At 45.9% G+C, this 26,516-nt stretch overlaps 2 protein-coding genes across 3 annotated transcripts in view; both read right to left on the bottom strand.

Annotated features, from left to right (window-relative positions):
• The window catches only part of LOC141977388 (unconventional myosin-Ie-like), a 33,664-nt gene extending 33,179 nt beyond the window's left edge, over positions 1 to 485 (bottom strand). Inside the window, exon 1 of the mRNA XM_074938852.1 lies at positions 306 to 485. Coding sequence (XP_074794953.1) covers positions 306 to 308 — 3 coding nt within the window. The 5' untranslated portion in view covers positions 309 to 485. The remainder of the gene's footprint in view (positions 1 to 305) is intronic.
• A 3,062-nt stretch (positions 486 to 3,547) lies between these two features.
• Positions 3,548 to 26,516, bottom strand: part of PI4KB (phosphatidylinositol 4-kinase beta) — a 58,262-nt gene continuing 35,293 nt past the window's right edge. Inside the window, exons 4-13 of one of the 2 annotated variants that reach the window (XM_074939126.1) lie at positions 25,787 to 25,831; positions 18,508 to 18,735; positions 16,675 to 16,902; positions 15,579 to 15,688; positions 14,440 to 14,544; positions 13,569 to 13,692; positions 13,211 to 13,476; positions 12,338 to 12,470; positions 11,665 to 11,785; positions 3,548 to 7,991 (exon numbers count right to left, since the gene is read on the bottom strand). In XM_074939126.1, coding sequence (XP_074795227.1) covers positions 7,810 to 7,991; positions 11,665 to 11,785; positions 12,338 to 12,470; positions 13,211 to 13,476; positions 13,569 to 13,692; positions 14,440 to 14,544; positions 15,579 to 15,688; positions 16,675 to 16,902; positions 18,508 to 18,735; positions 25,787 to 25,831 — 1,542 coding nt within the window. In that variant the 3' untranslated portion in view covers positions 3,548 to 7,809. The remainder of the gene's footprint in view (positions 7,992 to 11,664; positions 11,786 to 12,337; positions 12,471 to 13,210; positions 13,477 to 13,568; positions 13,693 to 14,439; positions 14,545 to 15,578; positions 15,689 to 16,674; positions 16,903 to 18,507; positions 18,736 to 25,786; positions 25,832 to 26,516) is intronic. The other variant, XM_074939127.1, reaches the window with a different exon arrangement.

Raw genomic sequence — 26,516 nt, 5'->3', positions numbered from 1 at the left:
AAGGTTTCTTGGGAATCCCAATCAGGCCAAGGAAGATCCTTCGCAGCCCCAGAGGCTACTTCTGACCCAGCTTCTTTCTATCCCATTTGCAAGGTGATTCATGGCAGCTGCTGCTCACAGGGGCGGCGGGGGGGGGGGGGGAATGGGGATTTAAGATGCAAAAAAACCCACCACCCTCCCTCCAAACGTCCCATTAGCTAATAATTAAACTGGGGAACGCCGGGGACGGGACTTTCATGGGATTTGCAGCGGGGGGTTGGATCTTAAAGGGAGTGAAGCGTCTCCAGGGGGAGCAGGAAACTCACCATGGCTGGATCGCGGTGACTCTTCCCCACGTCCTACCTCCGCCCTGGGTGGCTCAGCAGGGACCCATGGCTGGCGCCGGCTCTGGGGCGGCTTGTCCTGTCCTGCAGCAGCTCGGCACGTCCCCGGGGGCGGCGGGCGCCCCAGAGCAGAGCCTCTCCCGGGGGAAGGCAGGAGGAGAGGAGCCGGGCTGGGCAAAGATGGAAGGCGGGGGCGGGGGCAGGTACAGGCAGGTGACCGCCGGGAGTCTGGCTGGCTGCACGGAGCGCTCCCGGGCTGGGCAAGGCGGGGGGGGGGGAGGGGGGGAAGAAGGGAGGAGCGCGCACAGGCGCCCCCTGGTGGAGCGGAAAGGCAGCTGCGCGCAGCTGAGGGCTCCCTCCTCGTCGCTCCTGGCCCCTGCTGGGAGAAAGGGGAACTGCAGGGTTTGGAAACATCGGACTCGGGAAATAGACCAGAGGTGGGTGGGAGGCTGTCTACACAGCAACGCGAGTCCGAGCTGCCAACTCAGGCTTGAGCCTAACTCCCCTTCCATTTTCACCCTGACCCCCACGAGGTGGGAGGGTCCGACCCAGGGTTCAAGACCCCATCCCTTAGGGTATGTCGATGCTGCAAAAAAACACCCCTAGCTGATTCATGTCAGCTGACTCAGGGTCATGGGCTGCAGGGCTATAAAACGGCAGAGTATATGTTGGGGCTTGGGCTGGGACCCTTGCGAAGGCCTCAACCCCTCTGCAATGCCGCCCAGGGTTCGTAGAACTCGAGGTAGCAGACCCTGGGTTTGTTAATTGAGGGTCTACACTCGTTTGTAACCCCAGCTTCGGAACCGTTGAACCTTGGGGCCCCAAGAGGGGGCTCTATCATCTACGCTGTGTGATGTGGGCCTGAGTCCAACCCCCATATCCCAGACCTCCTAACTCCTTCCCAAAATGTGGCCACTAGTGCATCATTCGTGGTGCACTGCAGGAAAACCTGACTCTCCCGAGGACAAAGGAAGTCAGCCCGTGGGATACTTTTGGCAGCCTCCCAGAGCATGAGTTCAGGGGGGCTGCATTGCCACTGCAAAACAACAGCGCTTGACTCAGGCTGGGACCCTTCACCCCCATGGGGTCCTGAGACCTTGTGTCTGAGGCCTGGCTTAGTGTGATTTGTGTGTAGACAGAAAGGGGGGTTAGGCTGGAGCCTGAGAGCAAACTCTGGGCTTACACTGCAGTGTAGACATACCCTTAGTTCAGTCCTGCAAGGGGCCTTTTTTCCCCCCTTGCGTGCGCTGGTGTTCACGAGTCTGATGCTGCAGGATCAGCTAGTTCAGAACTTCTGCAGTCTTGGGGAGGGGAGAAGGGGGGGGGGGTGGTCGTCTTTTCCAGTCTAGATTTTTCAACATCTAAATTAAACAAACATCTAAAATCAGCGAGCATTCCCTCCTCTCGCAGGCATGTGCATTTAAAGTTGCGGCTTTTAGCGCAGCAGCGAACGCTGAAGAAATCTCCCTGCCACCTGGGGAACCTTTAAGGCACTTTTACACCTAGGGCTTGGGAGACATCCCTGCTTTGCCACAGACATCCCAGGTGACCTTGGGTAAATCACTTAGCCTCTCGGTGCCTCGGTTCCCCATCTGTACAATGCGGATAATAGCACTGCCCTGCCTCACAGGGGTGTCACAAGGATGAGTACATTCAAAGACTGAAGTGTTTCCAGATGTACTTATGAACAATACCTAAGAGTTAGGTATTATTTTGCTTTGCTAGTTGGTGGAAGTCACTGGTTGAGCCACTGGCAAAGTTAAATTGACGGCCAAGTTAAACTTGGAAGTTTTCAATTTTCAATGGTAAATATCCACACTCGTCAGTTTCTCCCTCACCACAGCCAGAGATGGGGGGAAATTCCTCTGTTAATAAATGACATTTTTCAAAGAAGAAATATTTTAAAATGTTTCACCTGGTGTGTCTGCTGTCCATTTTACCTGAAAGTTAATGATTATGATCAAAGATCTGTAGGTAGCTGAATCTTGCATTCTGCAATCATAATTTGCATATTAATAATTGTATTGATTTATAACTACATGAATTGCAAATGGACTATGATTATGCTTATATATAGGCATGATCATCATTTATTATAATTCTAGTACATACAATATATTGTATATACTCTAATTTATAATTGCATTATTACATTGCACTAATATTAAATTTATATTAGAATTTCCATATTAATAGATGATCAAATGGGGCCTTCCTGGCGATGAGCTAGGACAGAGGGACTTGGGTGGGGCCGACAGACTGAGATTGGTTCCCTCCCCACACCCCGAAGACTTGCTGCACAGCTGATTGGCCTTTGTTTAAATAAACCAGACCCCCGAAGGGGCTCCGTTCGTTACATAAGAACTTCACTGAACTTACTGAAAGTCCATTGGGGAAACTGAGGTAGGGACACAGCACCAGGCCACCAGGGGGTGTGCAGGGCAACAGGGAGAGCTCCCGGGGTGTGTCCATACTATTACAAGTCCCTTCTGGCCTCGATCTCAGACTCTGGTGTGCTTGTCCAGCACAGTGGCTTTCCAGAACACTTCCCCTTTCTTACAATTCTCCACTCCCCACATCCAATTCTGCGCAGACCCAGCCGAAGCCGCTCGGCCAATGGAGAGCTGAGCTTCACGCCAGTTTAAAAACTGCAGAGTATGCCGCTGCCAGGGCAGAGATCCCAGTCCGAAGCAGAAGGAACCTGGGCGGCAGCCCCACACACTACTAATCAAACCCTCCAGTTTCACAGCTCCCGGCCTGGGGGCCAGGCACATGGGAATGGGATACAGAGCCTTTCCCATCTCCAGGGTTGGGTCAAATGCAGCCCAGGATGGGGAGTCAGAGGATGGGAGTCAAGATCCCAAACTCTGCTACTGACATGCCTGACTGAGGAAGTCTCCTCTCCTGGAGCCTCTGTCTCTTCCTCAAGGAGGTAGGGATGAGGGTGCTCTTATGGAAAGCAGAGAGCTCCAGCTGGCAGAGGTTATTCGTGACTTCATCAGTCCCATCAGACAGGTGTTTGGGAGCTCCGTGGACACACGCTGGCACAACGCAGCCTCCTTGTCTACACCCCGACTGGAACTGGCCTGCAGCGACTGACAAACGGGTCTCAGAACGTTGAGGCGGGGTTCTTCTCCGAAAGGCCTCGCTGGGCTCCCGGCTCAATGCCTCCGACTCCATCACCTACATGCTCAACAATCCACCTTGAGATCCAAACGGGAAGCGGGGCTCATTCTTTCACCTGCATCATCCCCGGTAACGATAGTTCTGCAGGCAGATCTCAGGGACACCCGTGCATCCTCATGACTGTTAGAAGCTCCCTCAGTGAGACCTGTCTCACCCTGGTGTGGCACAGACGTTAGCGATTCAACCTCAGTCAACCATTCTGTTAATGATGCATGAGGGGGAACAGAACCCAACTCCCACTCCGCCATAGCTGAGCTAGCTTGGTAGGGCTGCTAACTCAAGTAAAATCTCATTCCCATCACTAGCTGATCTGACTCCAATACCCACCAGGAGAAAATCTACCAGGTAAGGTTGGGACATATTTAGACATTTCCATTCCCCGAGTCTAATTCCAGCACCTTAAGCATAAGACCATCCTTCTGCTCTGCCACTGACTCACTGCATGACCTTCATCAAGTCATATCAGGGTGCCTCAGTTTCCCCACGTGTAAAATGAGGATAATGCTCACTCACCTGTGTGTAGTGCTTGGAAATCCTCTAATGAGGATTAGTATTCAAAGGAGGTTAAAAAAACTAGATCTGTCCTGAAACCCACAGTTAAGTTCAAGATCTGCCCCCAGTGATCCTTCGGGGTCAAACTCTACCTACATGCATTTAATCTGTTTTATGCAAGCCTACGGGTGTGACAGAAAGAGGCAGGCTTGGAATACGTACGAAACACAAAGCAATCTTTCCCACCAGAGCTTTCCCCTTTAAGCTTTTTCTTAATTGCTGACGGCTTAACAAGACGCAATCAACAATTTCTGCACCAGCTTTTCTGTTTTTTTAAAAAAGGACATTTTATTAGAAATCAAGTTCTGGTTGTATATTTTATTTCTGAGTTTGGCCCATCCTTACTGAATAGGAAAATAAAAAGTCCCCACACATTGAAAGGTTCTCACACAGTCCGTGTAGCCAGCAGCAGCTGTCAGAAAGGGTGTTCGCTTCAGCTCAAGGAGAGGCCATTAGTATGGCCTATTAGGATCTTATTTTTGTCCCTCTCCTCTTGCCGTCATGCAGCCCATCCCCTTTTAGCTGTTAAAATGTACTCTCCATGAGGATTTTAAATGAAAACTACATTCCAAAGGATCCCATCCAGATTAAGTAGCAACAATCTGCAGAAGTCACCCAACTGGCTGGGTAATTTGTATACAGGGACATTATTTCACTTGCTAATTTGCCACTTGCAGCAATGCTGCTACTATGGGCTCAGTACATCCGATCACTGGGCATCCGTATGCCATTTGCTACATTAAAGGGGAACTTGGTTGCAGTTCATTTCCAGGTCAGGATAAATGCAGAGGGGGAAGCTAAAAAGCAAGATGGAGTCATTTGAAGTGTCTGCTCACGGCTTTTTACGGCCAAACAAGCTTGAGTCGCGGCAGGAGCTGAAACACGAAGTTAGCAACTAAAGCAGTTTTCCGACAATTCAACAGGCTGCTAAGTGACATACAAATGAGTAAACTAAGCCTAAATTTGACCCAAAAGTTAAATCCCAGTGATCCCCACCAAAAAAACAAGGCAATTGCAAAGTTTTAAAATGATCCTTTCTCTGCTCTGAAACTCAGTAGTAGCCAAAATGACCAACACGTCATGGGCTGCTCCTACAAATAATTGCTACCCTCACAATTACCACTGCCAAGTGGATTACAGAAGTGTAACCCCATTCAACACAGCAGCCTGCAAATCTGCTTGTAAGCTACAACATGTGACAAGTATCACTCATTTTTCCAACATTCATAGTTACTTTTTGTCCTTATATTAGAGCGATACCACCCTGCCCCACACACTGATCATCCAAACAATTCTATCATTTCTAGCTCCACCCCTCTGGCACTGCAATGCTGGGTCTTTCCCACAGAAATTCAGATTGTTCCTTAAAATCTACGGCCCCTTTTCTGAGCCCCTGCTGGCTGCTCCGGGAACAGCTGGGTCACAAGAGCAGTTACAAGGAAGAACTTAAAGGGAAAAATTAAAAAATGGAACGAACAGACAAAAGCAACTAGGTTAGTGTTTTTTTGGTAATGAAACTAGCACTAGGTCCTTTTCTATTCCCACCTGCAAGGATCAGCATATTGCTACCCAAGCGTTCTCCACTCCTTGCAAAGTCAATGTTTCAGACCTTTCATAATTCTTTCAGTGGACAGTAAAAAGCCATAACTTACATTTTGCCAATCCATTTCCAAACTGGTAACAAGAATAACTGGTTTTGAGAACAGGAAGTGACAGAAGATTACGCCTCCCCACGACCTGTATGTTTTAATTGCAATTGGGAGACAGTGAAGCCTAGGTTGCTGCTCATCTGTTGGGCTGCAGGAGCATATGCAGTGGTTTGAACTTCTGGTTGCAAAACTTGGAAATACTGCCTCTTCCTGCCAGAAACCTCTATCCCATAATGTTAAAATACAGTTCAAAAAAAGGCTAAATAATCAACATGGCAAAGTAGCACTAAACAAACACCTATTAACATGAGAGTCCACATACAGGAGTCAATGGGGGATGGAGGAGAACCAGGACTGAGGTAACAAATCACACACACTCAAGTAGTAGGGGATTCCACCATCTGATCAGCAGCTGCAAGAAGTCTGAATACACTGAGGGGAGAGAGGACAAGGGAAGGGACTTGTCTGAATAGAGTTATACTAATACACAGAAATGGAGAAGCTTCAACAAATCAAACCTTCTTGCTCTTTATAAAGTACAGATGTTTTCAGCTGGACAGTAGCGGAAAGGGAGTTTTAAAAATGAAATCAGCCCAGCATAGAGTGATTTCCATGCCCTGGATCTATAAGCCAAACAGCCTGGCCTTACAACTTCACAGCTGTGTTCTACTGGTTCTTTGCAATAACTTTGTGCTTGTCAGCATCTGCTTTTGACCTGTTTCTGGGGATGAAAAATTAGCACGATCACTTCTTTACTCAAAACTGAAAAAAGGCACTAGCTATGCCCTGCTTGCTGCAAAACTAAAGATCAACCCGTCTCCTGAACTCTAGTTAGGTGTGTAAGCAAGGTAAGATGGATAAGTTTAGACTAGCCTTCAGTTACCCTAGGAAGAAAACTAGCAAAATCAGTCCACATTTTGCCTCACTCCCTGGGAGCCATGAAACTTGGCTCAGGCCAAAGTACACCACCGAGGAGGGATGGGACAGGTTATAACCTCCAGGGGAACATTCTGCATATAGAGGTCCGATCCAGGTAGATGTAAAAACTCATCATCCACGGAAATGTAACCCCTGTGCGGATACCACACACAAAGCAACGTGCAGCCCCACTGCTGAGTTCAAGGCGGTGTGAGTTCAGGGCCAGGCTACTGCATCACCAGGATCATCAGCCAAGGACAAGACATTCAGTGTGGCACAAACCCATGAAGTATGAAGTCTGATATTATTGCAGGGGAAAGCTTCACAGCCCCAGATTTGTGGAACAAAGACAAAAAGGTGCCCAAAGACAGACAGACGGGCATGCCGTTGCATGGCCAGACTATGAGAGACGTGGATGAAAGGAAACAAAAAGTTCTAAGTCCTAATAACCCTATGCTCCAGAAGGTTAAGACTGTGCTACATGGGTTGTGTCTAGTGACCTATGATCTCAAGACACGTTTGTTGTCTAACTTGCAACTTAAACTTACATTAAAATGTGCAAAGGGTGAAAAAAGCCAAATCAACATCAGGAGAGTCAAATAATGCTGAGAACACTGTACAGGAACATGCAGGGTTGGGGGTTGATGGGGATTCACCTCAACTGCATTCAAGTGGTGCTAGCAGAAGGCTCAAAATATCGGCAAATTCCAGACTCAGGGAGAAGGATGGTTTTGGCCCCCTCCACCCCAGGCCCTAAACGATTATGAGATTGTGGAAGAGTTCACAGGACATCAACAGGCATAATACTGAAATAAAGGTGGGAGGAACTGATGTACACATGGTTCTGGTGTCTAGCAGATGCTCTGTTGTCCACAGAGCGCTGATGGCTTTGTCTCACCAACGCCTGGACCCCGCGGTCACATTAAACGTGATCGCAATGGTTGTCACATGATCCTTTTCGTTTTTAGTCAATTTCACACGTGGATTTTGTTTCTCTGAACACTGTTTTTTGTTGGTGGTGGCTTGCGAGTCTGTTAAACCTGGCACCCGGGAGGTGCTACTGCTCAGCTCCCTTCACCACAGGGGGCAAGACCTTTTCCCTCGGCCAGGTGGCAGGTCTCCAGCTGGGCACTGTGGCTGCGGCAAAAGCCATCCTTGAGTCGGTGGCAGGGGCGCAGCTGTCACATGATGCCGTTGGTGAGGTACTGGAAGCCATCATAGAGCTTGGTGGTGATTGACCGCATGCTGCCGTCCACCATCTGTTCAATGAGCATCTGCAGTTGCTCCTCCGTCATGTTCATGTGGAAACGCTCCTTCAGGTTGCGGATGGTACTGGAGCCATGGAAACAGGGCAGCTGAGAACCTAACACATCAGGGGTGGGGATGGGGACATAGGAGGAGACAAGGAGCAGAGTTAACAGCAAATTCTGGAGCAGTGGGAAGAACTTACACAGAATAGTTGAGAGTCAGAGCAGCCTGGTTTTGGAGGCACGTTTTGCAACTGCCGTCTGGTAATGACGGGGAAACCTGCACAGAGGGTCCCTTTAAGGTCTTGTCTGCCCTGGGAAGCGACAGGAACATGCGTTCACAACCACAGCATTGGGCCCCATTGTCAGCTGGTGTAAAATGGAGTCGCGCCATCAACTCCAATGGAGTTGCACAGACATATGCCTGCTGGGAATCTGGCCCCACTAGTTCCAACGGCACTGCAGCCATTCACAGCAACTGGAGAGCTGGCCCTCAGTATAAGCAAGGACACACCTTTCACCCATTATCTGGGGGTGGCTAACTCGTCCATTCTAGGGTTAACAAACCGGCTGACACAACGTTATGGTTGTGTGCTGAGTGGTGCTTAAGGTAGTTTAGTTAAAGAGCTTCTAATACAGGAAAGTAGGCAAAGCCCAAATGAAGGAACCACCCCTATTTCTTAAGCGACCACTTTAAAGTCCCCCTTGGATCCCAACACAATACTGGTTGATCTGTAGTTGAAAGCCAGTCTCTGCCAGGTGAGGAATACCTCGGTGGATGCTTGAAACAGGTGCCCAGTGGAGGAATGTGAGTTATTCCCCATTTCCTTCCCCCACTGCACCACACAGACTTTGAACTGCAATACCCTTACACAGGCTCTTCCCAACTCACCCTGCCGTGCAACTTCAGCCAAATGCAGCGGGAGAGGGGAGGGAGGGAGGGAGGGAGGAAGAGCTGCTGATTCAGTGTGAGGGTTACCAACTAGTTATTCTGTACGTGTGCAGCATCCTTGCTTGGTGCTGGAGGATTTTACAGTCTGGGCTATTGGACTGCAAAGGAAGTGTTGAACCACACCAGCAACAAGTCTTTTGGAAATGGTCCAACAAGGCTGCCTCTACCTGTGCTCTAGCCTGAGCGGCCAGACAGGCGTGCAGAGGTCAGCGTGCAAGAGCTGATGAATGAGGTTGTAACTCTCCCCGTAACTGGGCGTGTGTGGAGGTAAACGGTGTTTTTAATGTACTGGGGTGGTAACTATGTTGGAGGAAGCCAGGGGGCCAGATTACGTGGTCATAACAATCCTTTCTGGCCTTAACCTTTATGAATCTATGAACTGCTTCAAGCCTGGTTACATGCCGCAGGAAGAGCTGCGAACTAATTAGGAGTAAGAGACTGCAACACAATGCAGAGAGAGGGCACTGTGTAGGCATCATCAAAACACTGACATTAATATCCGGCAAAACAATTACCGTATATACTCGTTCATAAGCTGAATATTTTTGGTAAAAAAAGTGACGCATCAAAGAGCGGGGATCGGCTTATAAACAGGTCTACATCAAATGTGTGATGATTTTAAACTCTATGAAATCATTGAATCGAATATCTAATACATGGTCGTTTTGTTTACCTGGAGCATCTGCAGGCACGGAGCCCCTCAGTTCCCTGTGGCCGCGGTTCGCCGTTCCCAGCCATTGGGAGTTGCGGGATGTGCGTTCCCAGCCAATGAGAGCTGCGGAAAGTGGCGCGCCACTTCCCGCAGCTCTCATTGGCTGGGAATGGCAAACCGCGGCCACAGGGAGCTGAGAGGCTCCGTGCCTGCGAACACTCCAGGTAAACAAATCGTGCCAACCCGCCAGCGGCTTACTCTGATGGGCCAGGAGCCGAAGTTTGCCACCCCCTGAAATATAGGGTCGGCTTATGAAAAGGTCATTCAGTTTTTACTATTTTTACCTATCCATCTTGGGGTGTCGGCTTATAAACGAATGGGCTAATGAATGAGTATATACGGTAAATAGATTAAGACTGGTTATTGCCCTCTGTGTAATTTTAAAGGGGAACAGACCCAATTCACTTACAGCTAGGTGCGACCTTACACTGTGCCATGGTATAAAATTGGATGGTTATTTCCACTCCTCTAACTTAGGTAGCTAAGTGTGTTATAGTATAGTAGGGAAATAAAGTTACAATATCTACAACATTTTTGATTTCTTTTTCCCTCTGCTCTTATGACCAGGCTGGCAACAGAACCCAGATTCCCAACACTCTCGGCTCTAACCATTAGACGACCTGACCATAGGATCCCAGCTGCAAAGCTGTAGCTTGGTGATGCAACCCCTGAATGCTTGCGTTAGGGACCGTTTCCCTGGTCCTGTAAGGGGAATGTAGTGAATATAATTCTGCTGCAGTGAGGTTGATAAAGTGGAACATTTATCAGACTAAGATCTCAGTTGTCCCAGCCAATGCCTACCCCATCCCACTCAACTGGGGCTGCTCTAACCTGCCACTGTGCTCGGACCTTGCCTGGTGCATGCAAGAAAAAGCAAAGCTCCATGGCAGATTTGAACATGCACAGCTGGATGGAGGGCAGGCAGCCGTGGCACCCCCATCCTTGCACAGAGGTTCCCCTCATGAGGATTGGGTGGGGGGAGCTCAGAGTGCCAGTCCCAGTACATACGCTACTAATTGGGGAGCACTGGGCTGCTAGCCCCTTTAAGATCTCATACAATAGAAACTTATCTGTGAATATTCTATTCTGCTTCCTGACACTCACAGATGACCTGCGCTACCGTATGGACCTGGCTCTGCTGACTTTCTCCGTAACATCTCTGGCAATCTAGAGGACAAACTGACACACACTCAGTTATTGGCTTGCTTCTCTCCACACTTCAAGTGTCCGCAGGAGCATTATGATTGGCAAACAATTTTCCCCATGGCAGGCAACGTTGCAAATTACATTTTAAATAAAGGAGTCAAGATCAGCAAGCTAGATGCCTGCTCTTCAGAAGCTCGGTCCTGCCAAACCTATTTATCTTTCCATAGAACCCACACACACACAGTAGTTAAATAGGAGTTAGACGACATACACAGAATGAGATAGGATCAAAGCATGCTACAGTTTCCCGGCATTAGCAATTTGACTGAATGCTTAGTTCTATGCAATGCTTTCAGGAGTGTCATGATAATTCTCCTCTAGTTCTTTTCCTCACAGGAGCTTAAAGAGCTTTCTATACTCTAATCCCCACAACGCCTTCAGAGAGGCAGGGATCCCACTTAAGGGAAAATTTAAGTCACAGCACTTGCTGCTCCCATTGACCTAAGCTGGACTCACAGGTGCTGCTCAGCACTTCTGAAAATCAGGCCCCTAAATGACTCTTCCAGTCACGCAGAGTGAGTGGGAGAGCGGAGAATAGAACCCCGGTGACCTGAGTCGCAATCCCCTGCTCTCACCATTACACAAGACCTCCTCCATCCATCCTCTATATTCAAATCGCTACAATTCAAATGGTCTTATGCGGATGCATCATGCAGCCGACGCGGATCTCGCACGAAGATCCCAGAGACTAATATCGTCTGAACTGCCAGATTTTCATGTCCGTCTTCTGCCTGGGAACACTTGCCCAATGCTGCGCAATGAAACGAAAGACCATCTGGAGGGCAGAGACAGGAAGCAAAATTCTGCATCTAGTCACAGCTGTCTCCCCTTTCCCAGCACAGGTGTGTGAAATGCCCATAGGTATCCTGTCATGTGTAAGAGCAGGTTGGAGCCATGAGGCTGGAAAGCAGTGCCATACCTTGCTGCATTATCTCCACAATCTGCACGACTTTATCCATGTGCTTTCGGGCAGCGATGAGGCCTTGCAGCATCAGCATCTTGTAGTAGTTAAACATATCACCATCCAGACCGCCCATGACCTGGAAAGCAGATCAGACAGTGAGCACGGGTTCTAGTGACATGCCAAAAGCGTTCCGTAGAGAGGAAATTCCAACAGCAGCCCTGCCAGCAAAGACAGCTGGGAAAGCACACCAGGAATTATTTAAAAGGCACATTTATTTGAAGGATCTAATTTTATGGTAAGACTTTGCTCTTCTATATCAACTTTCTTCCTAGGATCTGAGAGTTCTTTAGGAATAAGAATTAACTCTTCTATAGTGCCCTTCATTTGAATACTTTGCAGAAATCAATTACAATTCTCATAACTACTCTTCTACAAGAAATAGGGATCATCCCTCTTGTACAGATGGGGAAACTGATACACAGAGAAGAAGGGATTTGTCCAAGATCACAGAGAAAGTGTGTATGGAAGAGAACCCAAGAGTCTGGGGTGCCAGTCCCCTGCTCTAACCACTAGACCACACTCCCTTCCAAATCTGGGAACAGAACTCAGGTTTCCTGGCTCCTGATCTTGTGCCTCAAACCACAAGACCCTTTCCCTTCATGGCAGAATTTAGCTATAGCTCACTTACATCAACGAACTCCGACGTGAGCTTGAAGGCAGATGTCTCGAAGCCAAGGTTCCTGGGGGAGCTGGAGAGAATGAACCCAAAATCTATATGGATGATGTGTCCATCTGCATCCAGCAATATATTGCCATTGTGCCTTGAAGGGGAAAGAGAACGAGAGAGAAAAAACTGTCAACAAGCTCATATTTCAGACGCCATCTCCCTGCCAGTCACTTGGAGCCGGAGAACCACGCACCCACAGAGTAAAGAGCTGTAAAGTCCTCACCCAATGCGAAGGAGCAACTGCTTGAGCACTGACAAAGCAAATAGGTACTGGCTTCAGTTTAAGTCAGCAGCATCTCCTGTTAATGCCAAGTGCACACGGGGCTGCAAATTTTCTCTGCTTGCCTCTTTTCTCTGCCTCTTGTACAACACTACCAAAAAATAACATTTTAACTAGGTACATATATGGGGATTTATTGCTTACAAAACAGCCCTGCAATTACACAGCAAATGCTCCGAGCAGCATGGCTTCAACACAAACGAACTCCCACTACTCAAATTTCAGGTTCCCCTGTGGTCATACACCAGCCACTTCCCACTGTTCTGACTCCCCAGCAAGCACCATGAGAGGATGCCTCTGCTCTCAGGGATTCCCTGATGGTGGGGAAGGCACGGAATGAGGTAAGTGGCATCTTGAGTAATGGATGCAATTTTGGAAAGTCCTTCAAACCTTACTATCCCCTTTGGGGGGTTTAATACACTTCTCTAAGAGGCAAGACTCAAGACAGCAATTCCCTGATTGCCGCCCCCCAGTGGTTGGTCCCAAGGCCTGGTGAGCAAGGAAATTCTTTGTGCTCAGACTGCAGCCTCTTCACTCCAACACACAGGGCCCACCTGTCTTTGACCTGTAGCAGGTAGCACACCAGGCAGTATCCAGCACAGCTCTGCACAAAATTCCTCTGGGCCGTCAGAAATGCTTCGGTCGTGTAGTTGCCATGCTCCTGGAGGAAGTAGTCCAGCAGCGAGAGCTGGGATTGTTTCTTGACTTGGTGGATGGACACTGCATTGACGACCGGCTCGATCATGCCGCTGTCTGCGGAGATGACGAGGATTTTGTATGGCTTGATCCACAAGGGCACGCGTTCCTGCTCCCAAATAGACTGAAAGAGAAAGACAGTTGTGAGTCAAACGCACCAACGGGCTGCGTTTACGGACCCACAGCACTAGTGGGAGGTGTCTTGCTCTTTCCTACCTGCAGTTGTTTAAGGACCTGGAACGCTAGCAACTCTTGCCTGAGGTCATCTCCGCATTTGACAATCACCGAGAGGAGGCGCCAGTTTGGAAGATGGCCATAAGGGGAGCCTTCCCTGATCCGCCTGTGGGGAAATCACAAAGAGTTAAAGAGAGAGGAGAGCCTCTGCCTCCTTCAGGGCATCTCTGGAAAGAGCCTAGCACAGCAGCATAGTAACAAGACAGCAGCTGTAAGGCAGTACCAAGAGGTGGATTTTGATTCAAGAATTTCTAGTCTCGGGATGTTTCTCTTTCACTGCTAGCATGTGCTTAAATGCTTTGCTAAACAGGGATAGTCTTCAGTATTTTGCTGACCTGGGGCTTTAGGACTGTCAGTTTTTGGAGCCGGGACAGTCGTTTATTATGTTTATACAGCACTGACACAATGGGGCCCTGACGAAGTGCCATAGATAAGTGTTAAACAAGCAGAGAAGATGCCAAACTGTACAGCAGCAGGAATTAAGCAGCACTGGAAGGAAATAAGGCCCTTTTCTATCACTTCCCCTCCCATCCACAATCATACCCCCTCCAAAAGAATAAGCCAAGCACCAAACTTGCGGGACTCAGAGCACCCTGGAACACAGAGCCTAAATCAATCACTGCTGTGTATGGAGACCTTCTGTTTTGGAAATATTGAATCTGAGTCAATATTTGCTCCCTAAAGGCAACCAGCGCCCAAAGCTGAGGCTCCACATTTACTTACAGAGCAAATCAGCACAGGCAGCCACAAGGGAAGCTATTCCACAGAGACGAAGCTGGGATTTCAACACAGACCTATTACAGGAATGGGGGCAATTCAGCTTTCCCATGTACCCCACCTCCTTCACTCATACCTGACTTTCTCCTGCCAGGGCTCCTTCAGGGCAACAGCAGACGGATCCTCAGGGTCTCTCCTGAAAGCTGTCGGGGTGTGTGCAAGCTGCTCCGAGAGGCGCCGTCTAGAAAGTAAAGTCATTAAAAACGCAAGTCTGCTTTCCCCAAAAGAGAGGTTTCAGTGACAATCCAATGCCATCATACACACATTAGCCCAAAGCACTTACAAAGCTTGTATTGTCAGGGATCACGTCACCCATCACTGACATGCAGACCCCATTTTGGAGTGGAATGTAAAGCTGTGTAGGGTTGTTGCACTGTTAAACAACAGTTTAAGGTAGGGGATGAAGAAGAATGCTGTATCTAACGGAAACAGCAGAGGTTGATTTTCCATGGGCTGAATTTACTCCTTCAAATTAGGAAAATGGGGCTTACACCACTAAGTCTTTGGAACCACACATGGGCAGAACCGCAGTCTTTAGTCTCATTCAAGTGAGTCAATTTTCAGCAACACTGCACCTCCTAAAGCGAGCTAAGAGGTTGCATCAGTACTCTCTCAAAAGAAGAACTCCATCAACTCCAGCTCTTGTAGTACTTCATGTTTGTCTTGGAGATCGTGCATTCAAGTACTGACCTTGCCTAAGCCTATTTAGCTTCCGAGATCTCAGATCTGTTGTAACATGCATACTCATGCCACACATATATCACCAAATGGCTACTAATTGGTCAGTTGACTCACCTGATGAAGAATTTACCTTTTGACTTTGGTCTTGCTCCTAGTTTTCAAAGATACTCAGACCTGACACTGAGCTTTGCTTAAGTGAAAGAGAACCCACTACCCAGCTAATAAGTGCATCTCTTTAGAAGAGGCTTTGGAATTAATTCATACTGCACATCCCATTACACCCAGCCACTACTCAGCCCTCACCTGCCTCCAGTCCAGGAACATACAGGGCACCTGATGCTCAGGCCTAGTGAGAAAGATGAGGAGTACTGACTAACGGGCTTTTTCTCCAGAGATTTAATGGAGATACCTGGTGTTACTCTTCCCCACCCAACACAAAGGCTTGTTTTAAATAAAGACAGTGAAACCCATCTCCAGCTCTGCGGTCTTTACAGTAAGGGAAATCTCCCACCCACAACGTAAACTCACTGTTACCTAATATCACCAGCTGCTATGAACACAGGCTCTTTGCTCTCTTGGCTGGTGATGCTGTCCACGGAGAACTGGGAAATATTGTCACAGCTGTTGGTGTGCATCTCTGGAAGCTGGAAAGAGACACAAGACTGAGTTACAGACCAGAAAGTCTCAGTGTTCTCCTTAGTGCAAAATGATAAAATGTTACATTTATAAACCTTTCAGTCCAAAGGATCCATTAATCACGTTCAGAGCCACTGAAATGCAGCCACTTCTAGGATGAAGGAGGCGAGCTTACACACTGTCCAACAGCAGGGCAAACCCTGGCTATGTGAAGCGTCCCATGGGACCTAATAGCCATGCAGAGCAGACAGGCCCAATTTTTAAGGTCTCATCCAAACAAGAAGAACAGGCACAGAGTGAACTGCACAGCATTCGATTATCTACCTTGGTGGGATGAATGACTGAGTCTCTCCTGCCAAGATTTGAATCCGGGGCTCCAGACAGGCTTGCTATTTCGATCTCCGAGCCACGGCATTTTAATGTGTTAGGATGCAGATTTCACACTGCGGTTTACACTCAGTGCCTGGGATGTGCTGCATTGTACAAACGCTTTCAGTGCACAAGAGGCTGCTCACAAGAGAAATTCTCTTGCACACATCTTTCCTTTACAAGCCAGGCAGCTACTCCTACCACGATCACGGTTGGGAAGCCCCTTGTTCACCAACTAGTTCTAGAATGCTGCCGAGCTGCAGCTAACTCAGTGCTCTCTCACTGCGGGACATGCCAAAAGGGAAGGAGTAAGACATTACAGACAAAGCTGTAGAGGCATCATGCTGAGCATGGCAAAGAGGCAAACCCTTGTGCATTCCACTCAAGTGACTCCGCTCTGGCTGCTCTCAATGTTGGTAGCATATTCCACAGAGAACAGCATCCAGGCCCCCTTGGCTGCAAGGAGTCACCAAAACAGGAGCCGGCTGAGATGGGGAGGTCCCTCTGAGAACAGACTGCACCATATGTCCCCTCTTCCTTATAACAGGGAACACAGTTCTATGGCTGGGACTTATTTTCCCCATTGGGTTTCTAGTCTTAGTGACGGGGAGTTTGGCTGCCTCACCTCCACCTGCAGTTCCCCAATATCATCCACAGACCAGGCTTCATCATCGTTGTCATAGTTGGGAACAGTTGTGAAGCTGCTGGCCCTCTGCTCATGAGTGATCCCACATTCTGGCAGGTTCTCCACAGACCTCGTGGTCCGGATGCGGTTCTCTGGGATCCGGGCTGGCACATTAGTGGTGTCAAAATTTTCACATTCAAGTACTTCAACGTAGATTAAATAGGGAGCCTGAGGGAAGCGGAAACAAATGTCACTGACACAGGGCTACACAACTTACACTGGCCAGAGTTTGAGTCCTTCATTTCTCTCTTGCTTTGCAGTTCACTTTTAACACTGGCCAGTATCTAGCTATTCCATCATCAAACCACCCTGAACATTAATCAATCAATCTACCTGCTCTCTCATCTGATCCTTAGATTGGTCCCTTCTCCTCGGTCTTGGTCCAGGACTAGGGCTCATACTTGCTACCATAATCCTGTGACTAATAATAATCGGTGTCTTCCAAATACAATGGGGATCAGCTAAATCTTTTTACAAATGGGAAAACAGAGGTTTGTGTGTCACAGACCAAGTTAGTGCCACATTTGGGAGTTCCTGACTCTGAGTCCTAGATCCTGCTGCTCTCTCCAAAATTTTCAGGGGTACCATGACTGGTAGGCGATTAAAGTATGTAACTAATAAATATACCTTTAATTTACATTCCAGATGAAGAAGGAATGAAAGAAGGGGTTTATAGTCATTTGTATTATACTGAAAATCAGAGGATCTAATAAAATAATATCGCAATATCTTAAAGCCAGAAGTATCTCAGCTTGTTTAATGCACAAGGACACGTGCTCAGAGTAAGGTAAATGGAACAAGGCTGGCTTAGGGTCAGATGCTAATTACCTTGAGTAGCACCAAAGAGACATCAGTAACATTCATATCAATGCAAAACTAACTTACAATCACCAGAAGAAAAAACGTTGAGCTTGGAGGGCTCAATCCTGCAAGGTACTGAGCATTTTGGCACTGATCTCGCAAAGCACATCGGTACATGCTTAACTTGAAGCATGTGAGTAGTGTCACTGGAGTTAATGGGAGCACTTGTGTGCTCAAGATCAGGGCCAGAGAGCTCAAAGCCATGCAGAAACAACCCTTTAAAAGAGTAGCCTTGTATTCTGCCCCAGATGCCAGTAGCTCACATATAACCCAGGTAAGAATGTTACCCTAATATCTTTGGTCGATTTTTCTGACATTATTGGGCTGGATTTTCAGATGCTGAATGCCTGCAGGTCCCATTTATTTCCACAGGAGTTATGCTGCTCAGCACCTTTGAAATCCAGTCCTTATCACACAGCACTGAAACCACGCCACCATTAAACTTGGCCCTTTTTCTGAAGGGCTGTTGCTAGGGTTTGAAAGTGGCCAAGAGAAACATGAATCCAGGAACATTTCAAACCCAACATTAGAAAGCTTTGGGGAAACTTCCTCTCGCTCAAGCCTTCTCTGGACTCTCCCCTCCCAGCTACCCTTGCATGGACTCCTCTTCCTATGTCTCTTGAGTCCTTGACCTTCTCAAGTGATGCAGCCCAGAGAATGACAGCAGGGAAGCCTGCTATGTGCCGCTCTACCTGCTACATCTCTGTACCATATGGTGACGACAGACCCTGCCAGGTGAATCTTATTTATGACTGGTTAAGAGAAGGTGAATTATTATTTATTTAGCTTAATATTCAGAAGATGCAGTGAGCTACGTTCTTAATGTTGGGTTCTCTGAAGTCAGCTTTTAAGGGAAGTGCTAATCTTACAATGCTTCAAGAGAATTAATCTTCCTTGCTCGGCCACTCTTACCTTGTCCTTGGAGTTGAGCACCACCGCCTGTGTGTGGGGCACCCGCACCACATGATGGTCAAAGCCAGCTGTGGGAAGCCAGATGCGTGCCGGAAGCTTATGGTTAAGTAAAGACAGCTCCGAGATAAGACGCTGAGTCTTCTGCTCTTTGGTGGGCAAAATGGCTAGTCTCTTTCCAATGGCCATCAGGGATTTGATGAATTCTCTCTCTGGGGCAAGTCTGACAGGCTAAAATGTTTTAAGGAAGCGGGAGAAGAGAGTTACAAGGCAACAGTTGTGTGCGTAAGAACCCACAGTTCTACAATTAGGAGTCAGTCTGAAATTGTTGGGATAAACTGCACATGGAAGAGAAGCTTCTACTACCTGTCTGATGCTCTTGTGAATATAAGGAGCAGGTGATCATCTGTAAAACAGGACACTAAAAAAGTATGTATACTGAACACAAAAACCTCCCTAGAGCATTTCACTCACCTTGAAACTGGCCATTTCCACTGGGATAAAAATCTTCGCACCACAATCCCATTGTGGTGCTGACTTAACATGGTTATTTTTGTTCACTTACTCATCTATCTGTGCAACACCACACATCTGGCAACAGTGTAAAGTTCTCTACTCCTAGAGAGCCATTAGAGGGAGCCCAGATCTTTTTCTCTAATTCTACCAGCCTCACACAGTTTCTTTGTCAAGGTTGGGTTGTTTTTTTAAGTCAAAATCTGGGGAATATTTCTCAGAATTCTGACCATTTTATGGTGGGATTAAACCTCAAGCTTAAAGTGCAGCTTAAATCTTTTAACCATTAACATATTTGTGAATGTGGCTGCTGTATTTTACAGGTTAAACATTGTTCTACTCTTTTTGAGCAGCAGAACTGTAACTTGAAATGGCAGAAGTTTATAGTTGAATTTTGCCATTAAAGACAAAGAATTAAAAGCTGTGAAGTGCCCCCATCACCGATCATGCTAGAAATGCACATGCAAAAGCTATATAGCATGGGAAAAGAGAGCAAAGGAAAAATTATTTATAACAGAACACCTATGAAAGACTAAGTGAAGTTGGTAAAAAAGAAAAGTAGCCATCTAGTTAACATTAATGTCCTTTTCCATCCTCTGTAAGAGCAGAGGGGTTTAGTTTTTGTCTGTAGTCCACATCAAAAAGCTTCCATGCTTCAATGTAAGTGTAGCACCTGACTCTATAAAGCAGTCAATAGTCACCCTCCTGAAGACAGCAGCTTTCCCTCACTAAGCTACGCTGGCTAAGAAAGCGTAGGTGTCCTTGCGATAGGAGGAAATGTTTGCATAGCATCCACGGCAGCATGATCAATGGCAACCACCAGCCATAGAATTAATGTTTAAAAACCCTGCGCCGTCCAATGTTCGGTCCTTTAGCATACACACATCTGAACTACATCATGTAGCTCCCATCTTCTATTTTAACAATCCCCATCCAAAGTAGAACCACCCTGTCTGTATGCTACCTTTCAGACTGGCATCCTGATTTCATTGACCACTATACAGAAACTACCTCTCCACACTTCTGATAACTCAGTTCCTTCTTGTTCCTGACCACCACCACACTGATGCTAACACACTCACTGCAGGGCTAGCTGCAAACTGGTTAAAAACAAATATTCTGACCCTCCAGAAGTATCCATGACACTGAACCCATCCACTTTTTCCACAGAATCTTCTGGGCTCTTTCAACCAAAACCCCAAAATGCTGCAATAGCTTATTATGATTATTGCTCCTGTTTTAAAGTTTGTTGTGCCTCATGGCTCAAGTCAATTTTCATCTTTGGTGTGTGTGCATCTGATAATTTCACATACAAAAAATCAAGCAGCATAATTTATGCATATTGAAACTTTCATGCATTGCACACGCTACTGAGATATTCAATAAAGCCTAGTTACTGCAATAGTGATTTATGATTGTGTCCAATAGGATAATTAATGAATGGAACTCAGAGGCATAAACATAACAGCATGCTAAGAGTGAAACCCTGCTTTCCTCAAGGGGACTGTCCAAGTCTTGATCTGCTAGGAAGAGCGCGCTGGTACATACATCTAGGGCAACGCACAGTTCAGCTCATCACTTCAACATCCTATATTCTCTGGGTTTTTAACTGTTTAATGGTTTAATACTTCGCATTCATACGTTTCTCCTTGACAACATGCTTCGTAAACATTAACCAATTAAGCTTCCCAGCCCCTCAAGTGAGCTAATGCTTGGCACTTAAATCACTTTTTATCTATAGCTCAAAGCATTTACAAAGTTACATATCATCATCCCTGTTTTAGGAAGAGGGAAGCAGAGTGAGAGAAGGGAAGTGACTTGCACAAAGATACTGTCAGACAGGAGTAGAACTCAGAAGTCCTAGGCTCTCACTAGAAGAGCTCCACATAAGCCTGAAAGCTTGTCTCTCTTGCCAACAGAAGTAGGTCCAATAAAAGATATTAACCTCCCCAACCTTGTCTCTCTAATGTCCTGGGTCCAACACAGCTACAACACTACTGCATAGACATTTCCTGGAAGTTTGTCTGGATTATGGACCTCTGGAGACACCCCAGGCCCTCTACTCCTCCAATCAGTCGTCAACTGCCAGGAAATGGCCTCCCTATTGTTTATTGTTGCTAAGTTCCTGCATGCCAAGCAGCTCATTGAGATATACTTTGCTCTTCTGCTGAGGTGCCAACACAGTACGGAAAATTAATCTCCACCTTGAGTCCTGTTACAGAGGCCATTTTGGAAAATTTAAACACCCAGTTGGATCCACAGTCACTGACCTTGAATGCCAGCAACCTTAAGCTATGTCTCTATATAACAGACACTGAACCCCAGAAAGGTCCAACAGATTGAATTAAGCCAATGCAGACCTGCATTCTAGCATTAGAAAATTAACAGTAAGCTTACCTTACATGGGATCATGACATTAAACTAACTTCTGAGGCCAAGCAGAGAGAGGTGGAAGTAAAACCTTATTCCTTCATTCAGGTTCTCAGCATAGTTAAGTATCACTCTAGCACTCTCTGGGCCAATATAAACACTTACTTGATATTACAGCACCACATTTAACTGGTGATGTTTTAAAATCACTCCGTCCCCTAAGGTCTGGATGCTGCTGAATAACCACAATGGACCTTACTCTGATTATGAACACAGCCCAGATAACTGGCATCCTAAGGTCACTCAGTATACTATCTTGCAGGGATCAGAACAAGGCATTTGCTATGCTCAGGTGGTGTGGGGGGGGGGGGCGGGGGGATGATTTTGGTTTGATCTGGAGCAAGCCCTGTGGTCTGCTCAGGAGTTAGGATGAGTGGTTTGGGGAGCAGTGCTTGGGTCACCTTCTCTAGCAACTGTCCTCTCATAAGCATGTGCCTTCCCTATGGAATCGTAGGTCATTTTCATCTTTAATTTCACATAAGTATTATCTACTCCAGCCTCTCAGCCGGCACAGAAGGCTGACCCTTCCCCAGGGCTTTTGCCCAGTTTAGTTTTCGTGTCCCAAGCAGTGGGGGGTCTTCTCCCCACTTCCCTTTGGGGCACCTGGCACTGGCCACTGTTAGAAGACAGGATACTGGGCTAGATGGACCTTTGGTCTGACCCAGTATGGCCTTTCTTATGTTCCACAATCTAAGAGATCTTATTGTCAAAAAGCATCTCCTGACGTTCAATCTATATTTTCCTTGTCTCCAATATCATCCCCATCCTGTCCACTGTAAGCAATTCCTCTCTCGCGCTGCTTGGCATGTGTATTAAAACATTTGTAGATTGCTATGCTCCCACTTAGCCAGGCTATACGGACTTCACGCTTAGTCTTTCCTCAATTCAATCCCCCTCCTGTCTCCCTCACCACATTTCTTTTCTTTTTTCTGAGCTCCCTTCAGTTTATATCTTTCTGGTGCCAGAAATGAGCAACACCACAGGTGCTGTCTCGGAGCAATACACAGCAGAATCTCATTTATATCCAGTTTCTCAGCATATCTTACATGTTCTTTCACTTCCACTACTAAACTGGTAGAGACTCTTACCTGATGCACTGAAAGCTAGACAATAGTTACAGACGGTGGGTAGCACGAGAAGCAGGCTGTAGGTCTTTACAGAAACAGAGCAATGATGCATAGACTAGAACGGAGGTTCTACAGGGCATCTAGACTCTTCCAGCTAGCTGTACACTGCCACTGGGTTTCAAGATTAAAAGTGTTAATTATGAGGAACACCACATGTTTCATACATGTGCATGTGTATAAAAACCTAGGCAATTTAGCTAGGCACAGGTGTCTGCAGCTGGTTTATAAATAGGACATAAATGTTTGCAAAGAGTCTGATTGGCTACAATAAAAGTCTGCCATGTTCAAGCATGACATGAATAACCATGGTTAGTGAAGCCTGAATAGATTTCTCTCCTGAGGGAGAAAGGCAGAAGCCAACACCACACAGAGTCCCTTCAGGTTACAGAACAGGCATTTAAACTGTAAGTGGATCTCACACGCTTCAGGCAACATTGATGTGAGAACTATAAAACTGAAATCACTGATATGAAGGTAACAACTATCGCTATAAAATATAGATTTTTTTTTTTTTGCTCTTCTACTGCCCCTTCTATCCAAGGGTCTGAAGGCATTTTACAAACATTAAGCCTTCCCAACAACCCTCTGGAGGTATTTAAGTATTTCCGACGTTGCACTCCATATGCTTTAAGGAAGTATGCTATGAATATGACATAACTGGAATATGCTTTAAGCTAAATAACCCTTGTATGGTGTGATGAAAAAACTTCACTGTATTTTCCACTGAATGCATCCGATGAAGTGAGCTGTAGCTCACGAAAGCTTATGCTCAAATAAATTTGTTAGTCTCTAAGGTTCCACAAGTCCTCCTCTTCTTTTTATTAAAAAACTTGTAATCTACTAAGTGTGTTCATCCCATTTGTTTGCATGTACTATTTCTATATCTAGAGTTAGGAGAAGATGATGTCACTGATGTAAACATATTAAGTGGAGGCCATTAAGGGTGCTCCAGAAACAATCAGTTGTAAATGGCCCTAGTTACTTGAAAGCCTTCCTGTGTACGGTTGGGCCAGCCCATGGGGAATGGAGACTAGGGGTCTTACAGTGACATGTGACCATGTCACCTGTAAATGAAATCCATCTTAAATCTGGTACTTTTCCATTTAGAAGGAGGGGAGGGGACCCAGAGAGACAAAAGATTCCCGCCTTGTGCCAAAGCCATAAAAGGGGGTGGAGAAGGACAAAGGTGGCAGCCAGTCATGATAAATCCCCTGCTTACCACTTGAGATGTCTGCTGGATCTAACAAAGACTATACCGGGGAAAGGACTGGGCCCAGACTAGGAAGGAGTCTAGTCTGTGAAAGAAGCTTATTGGAATATCTCAGAGTGAGATATTACCTGTAATCAGTTTCTTCACGTATTAGGCTTAGACTTGCGTGTTTTGTTTTATTTTGCTTTGTGACTTACTTTGTTCTGGCTGTTATTACTTGAAACCACTTAAATCCTGCTTTTTATACTTAATAAACCCAGAGTAAGTGATTAATACCTGGGGGTGCAAACAGCTGTGCATATCTCTCTATCAGTGATATAGAGGGCGAACAATTTACAAATTTACCCTGTATAAGCTTTATACAGAGTAAAACAGATTTGGGGTTTGGATCCCACTGGGAGCTGGGTGTCTGGGTGCTGGAGACAGGTAACCTGGTGAGCTGTTTTTAGTTAAGGTCTGCAGTGTTGGGGGTGTGGCCCGGACCCTGGGCCTGTGTTGCAGCAGGCTAGAGTGTCTGGCTCAACAAAGCAGGGTTCTGGAGTCCCAAGCTGGCAGGGAAAATGGGCTCAGAGGTAATTTCAGCACATCAGGTCACAGTCCCAAAGGGATCTCTGTCACTGAACCTGTCACAGTATTATCCTCTTTTTATGAAAAAATAAGGAATAGAAAAATGTAGCGACCCAAGGTCATGCAGCAATACAGTGGCAGATCTAGGAACTGAACCCAGGAATCCTGGCTCCCAGCCACCACTTCTCTAACCACTAGCATTCATTGCCTCTTTGAGAACACCCTATCACCCTTGGCAAATATTTTAAGGTTGGCTGACTATATCAATAAATGCCAACCCTCTTCAGTGTGTTGCTTCTAAACTGGTTGTACGAGAACAGCATTGAGTCACTTTATGAGCCCACTGTAAGGTTTCATTTACCATCCTTTTCTTACTGTTTCACATAGTGAAATAATCCTAGAACACGATAAGACTTCAAATCTACTCATTAGAGGAGCAAGACAGAGTCAGGTACACATTTCCAAGACCTCATTTACACAGGAGGAATTCAACTTATTTGACTAACAAAATGGTATGTAAGACACTGTAAATAATTATATTAAAAAGACAAACCCCACAGCTCTCAATAAGTGATTTTTGATCATGGACTACATATTCAATACATGGGAAGCCAATTAGGAATCCCAAAGTGAGAATGTGCACTGTTAGGAAAATGGTACAAATTGAAGAGAGATGCCCTTGATTAAAAATGAAAAATGTTTCATAACAAGAGAAGAGTTATTAGGGAACATCAGTTTTGATCTAAAGTAATTTCATCAGACAGAAAACTGATTTTTGTGGAAAAAGCAAATTAAATCCCATCTGGCAGACAACTTGTAAGAAAATTTAAGGAAACAGCATTTCCTCTAACTAGAGGGGAGAACACACACAGACGGGTTTGAATGAGTATTCAGAATTCGTATCACCAGCCAGGGTTATTCACCTGCGTTAAAGCTTGTAATTTCTTTTTAAATGCAATTTTTTATATCTCCATAGATGGGTATTTATTGACGAGATACAATATCTAACTTGCAGGCCCCCTCATGACTTCTTGTTTGCTTTAGTCAAAATTGTGCAAACAAAATTTCCCAAAGCTCTGTTTATCTTGTATTTCACTGCAGGCTATTGAAAAGCATAAACTGGACAAATGTTATCCTTGTGTTCAGATCAAAATGTTATCAACTTCTCTGTTTTGTCTCTGCATAAGACAGGATAGCAGAACTTTGCTACAGCTCAAGAGGACTCAGCCAATAGAATGCATGCACTGGGCATAAAATGCTGGCATAGAAATGCTCTTGCAATGCAGTGTTCTACATGGAGTGGCTTAATATCAGAGCTGTTTAAGGGCCACTGCCAGGTGACCAGAGATTAGTATTTCAGGACACAGAGGAAATGCTGCTGTAAAATAAGGAAGCGAGGCAACCCAGCCACTAGAACAAAACTGGCCAAACTTACGGAACAGAATGATTTATCAACACTTTCCGTACTCGATGAGAATTCCTGGGAAAAGGATGAAAGGATTTTTTTTTATTTTTTTACTTTTTTTAGAAAAATAAAGAAAGAAAGAAGGGGGAGAAAAGGCAATAGTTTAGCTCCAATTTTATAAGACCATTTTTCATTTATTTAAAAAAAATCAGGCTTGCTAACCTTTAATAAGAAATTGCAAAATCTGATAGAGAATCTTATTTTATGATGGTCATTGGATAATACTAGAGTGATCAGGGGTTAATGGATCTGGCAATAACTTTATTAATCTAGATTTATTACTAGTATGATGCCATATATGTCCATGAAGCTTTTCAAACACAGACAGGGTTCCCTGCTCCAAAAATCTTACCATCTAAGTTAGATCTGATTAGATTAGGTCTGTTATTGTTGAAATCTTGTAAACAGTGTCAAATGACTTTATTTTCATTGGTCAAAATCTTTCCAAAATACTTCATCACACAAAAATGAAGGTCAAAAGTACTCCAGATTCTCCAAAACATATTAGTGCTATCAAATATCTGTTGTAGCGTCCAAATCAGTTTGTATTATTTAAAACGCAGTAGTGCCTAGAGGCCCAAATCAAGGATCATGGTCCTCCTGTGCTAGGTGCTGCATGCAAAACAAGCATGCCCCAAACAATTCACAATCGAAACTACAAAAGTTTTCCTCCACCACTGCATCCATCTACAATTTTCCA

This window comes from Natator depressus, chromosome 24, assembly GCF_965152275.1.
Source record: "Natator depressus isolate rNatDep1 chromosome 24, rNatDep2.hap1, whole genome shotgun sequence".
Taxonomy (NCBI): domain Eukaryota; kingdom Metazoa; phylum Chordata; order Testudines; family Cheloniidae; genus Natator; species Natator depressus.
This window is presented reverse-complemented; position numbering and strand designations above follow the sequence as displayed.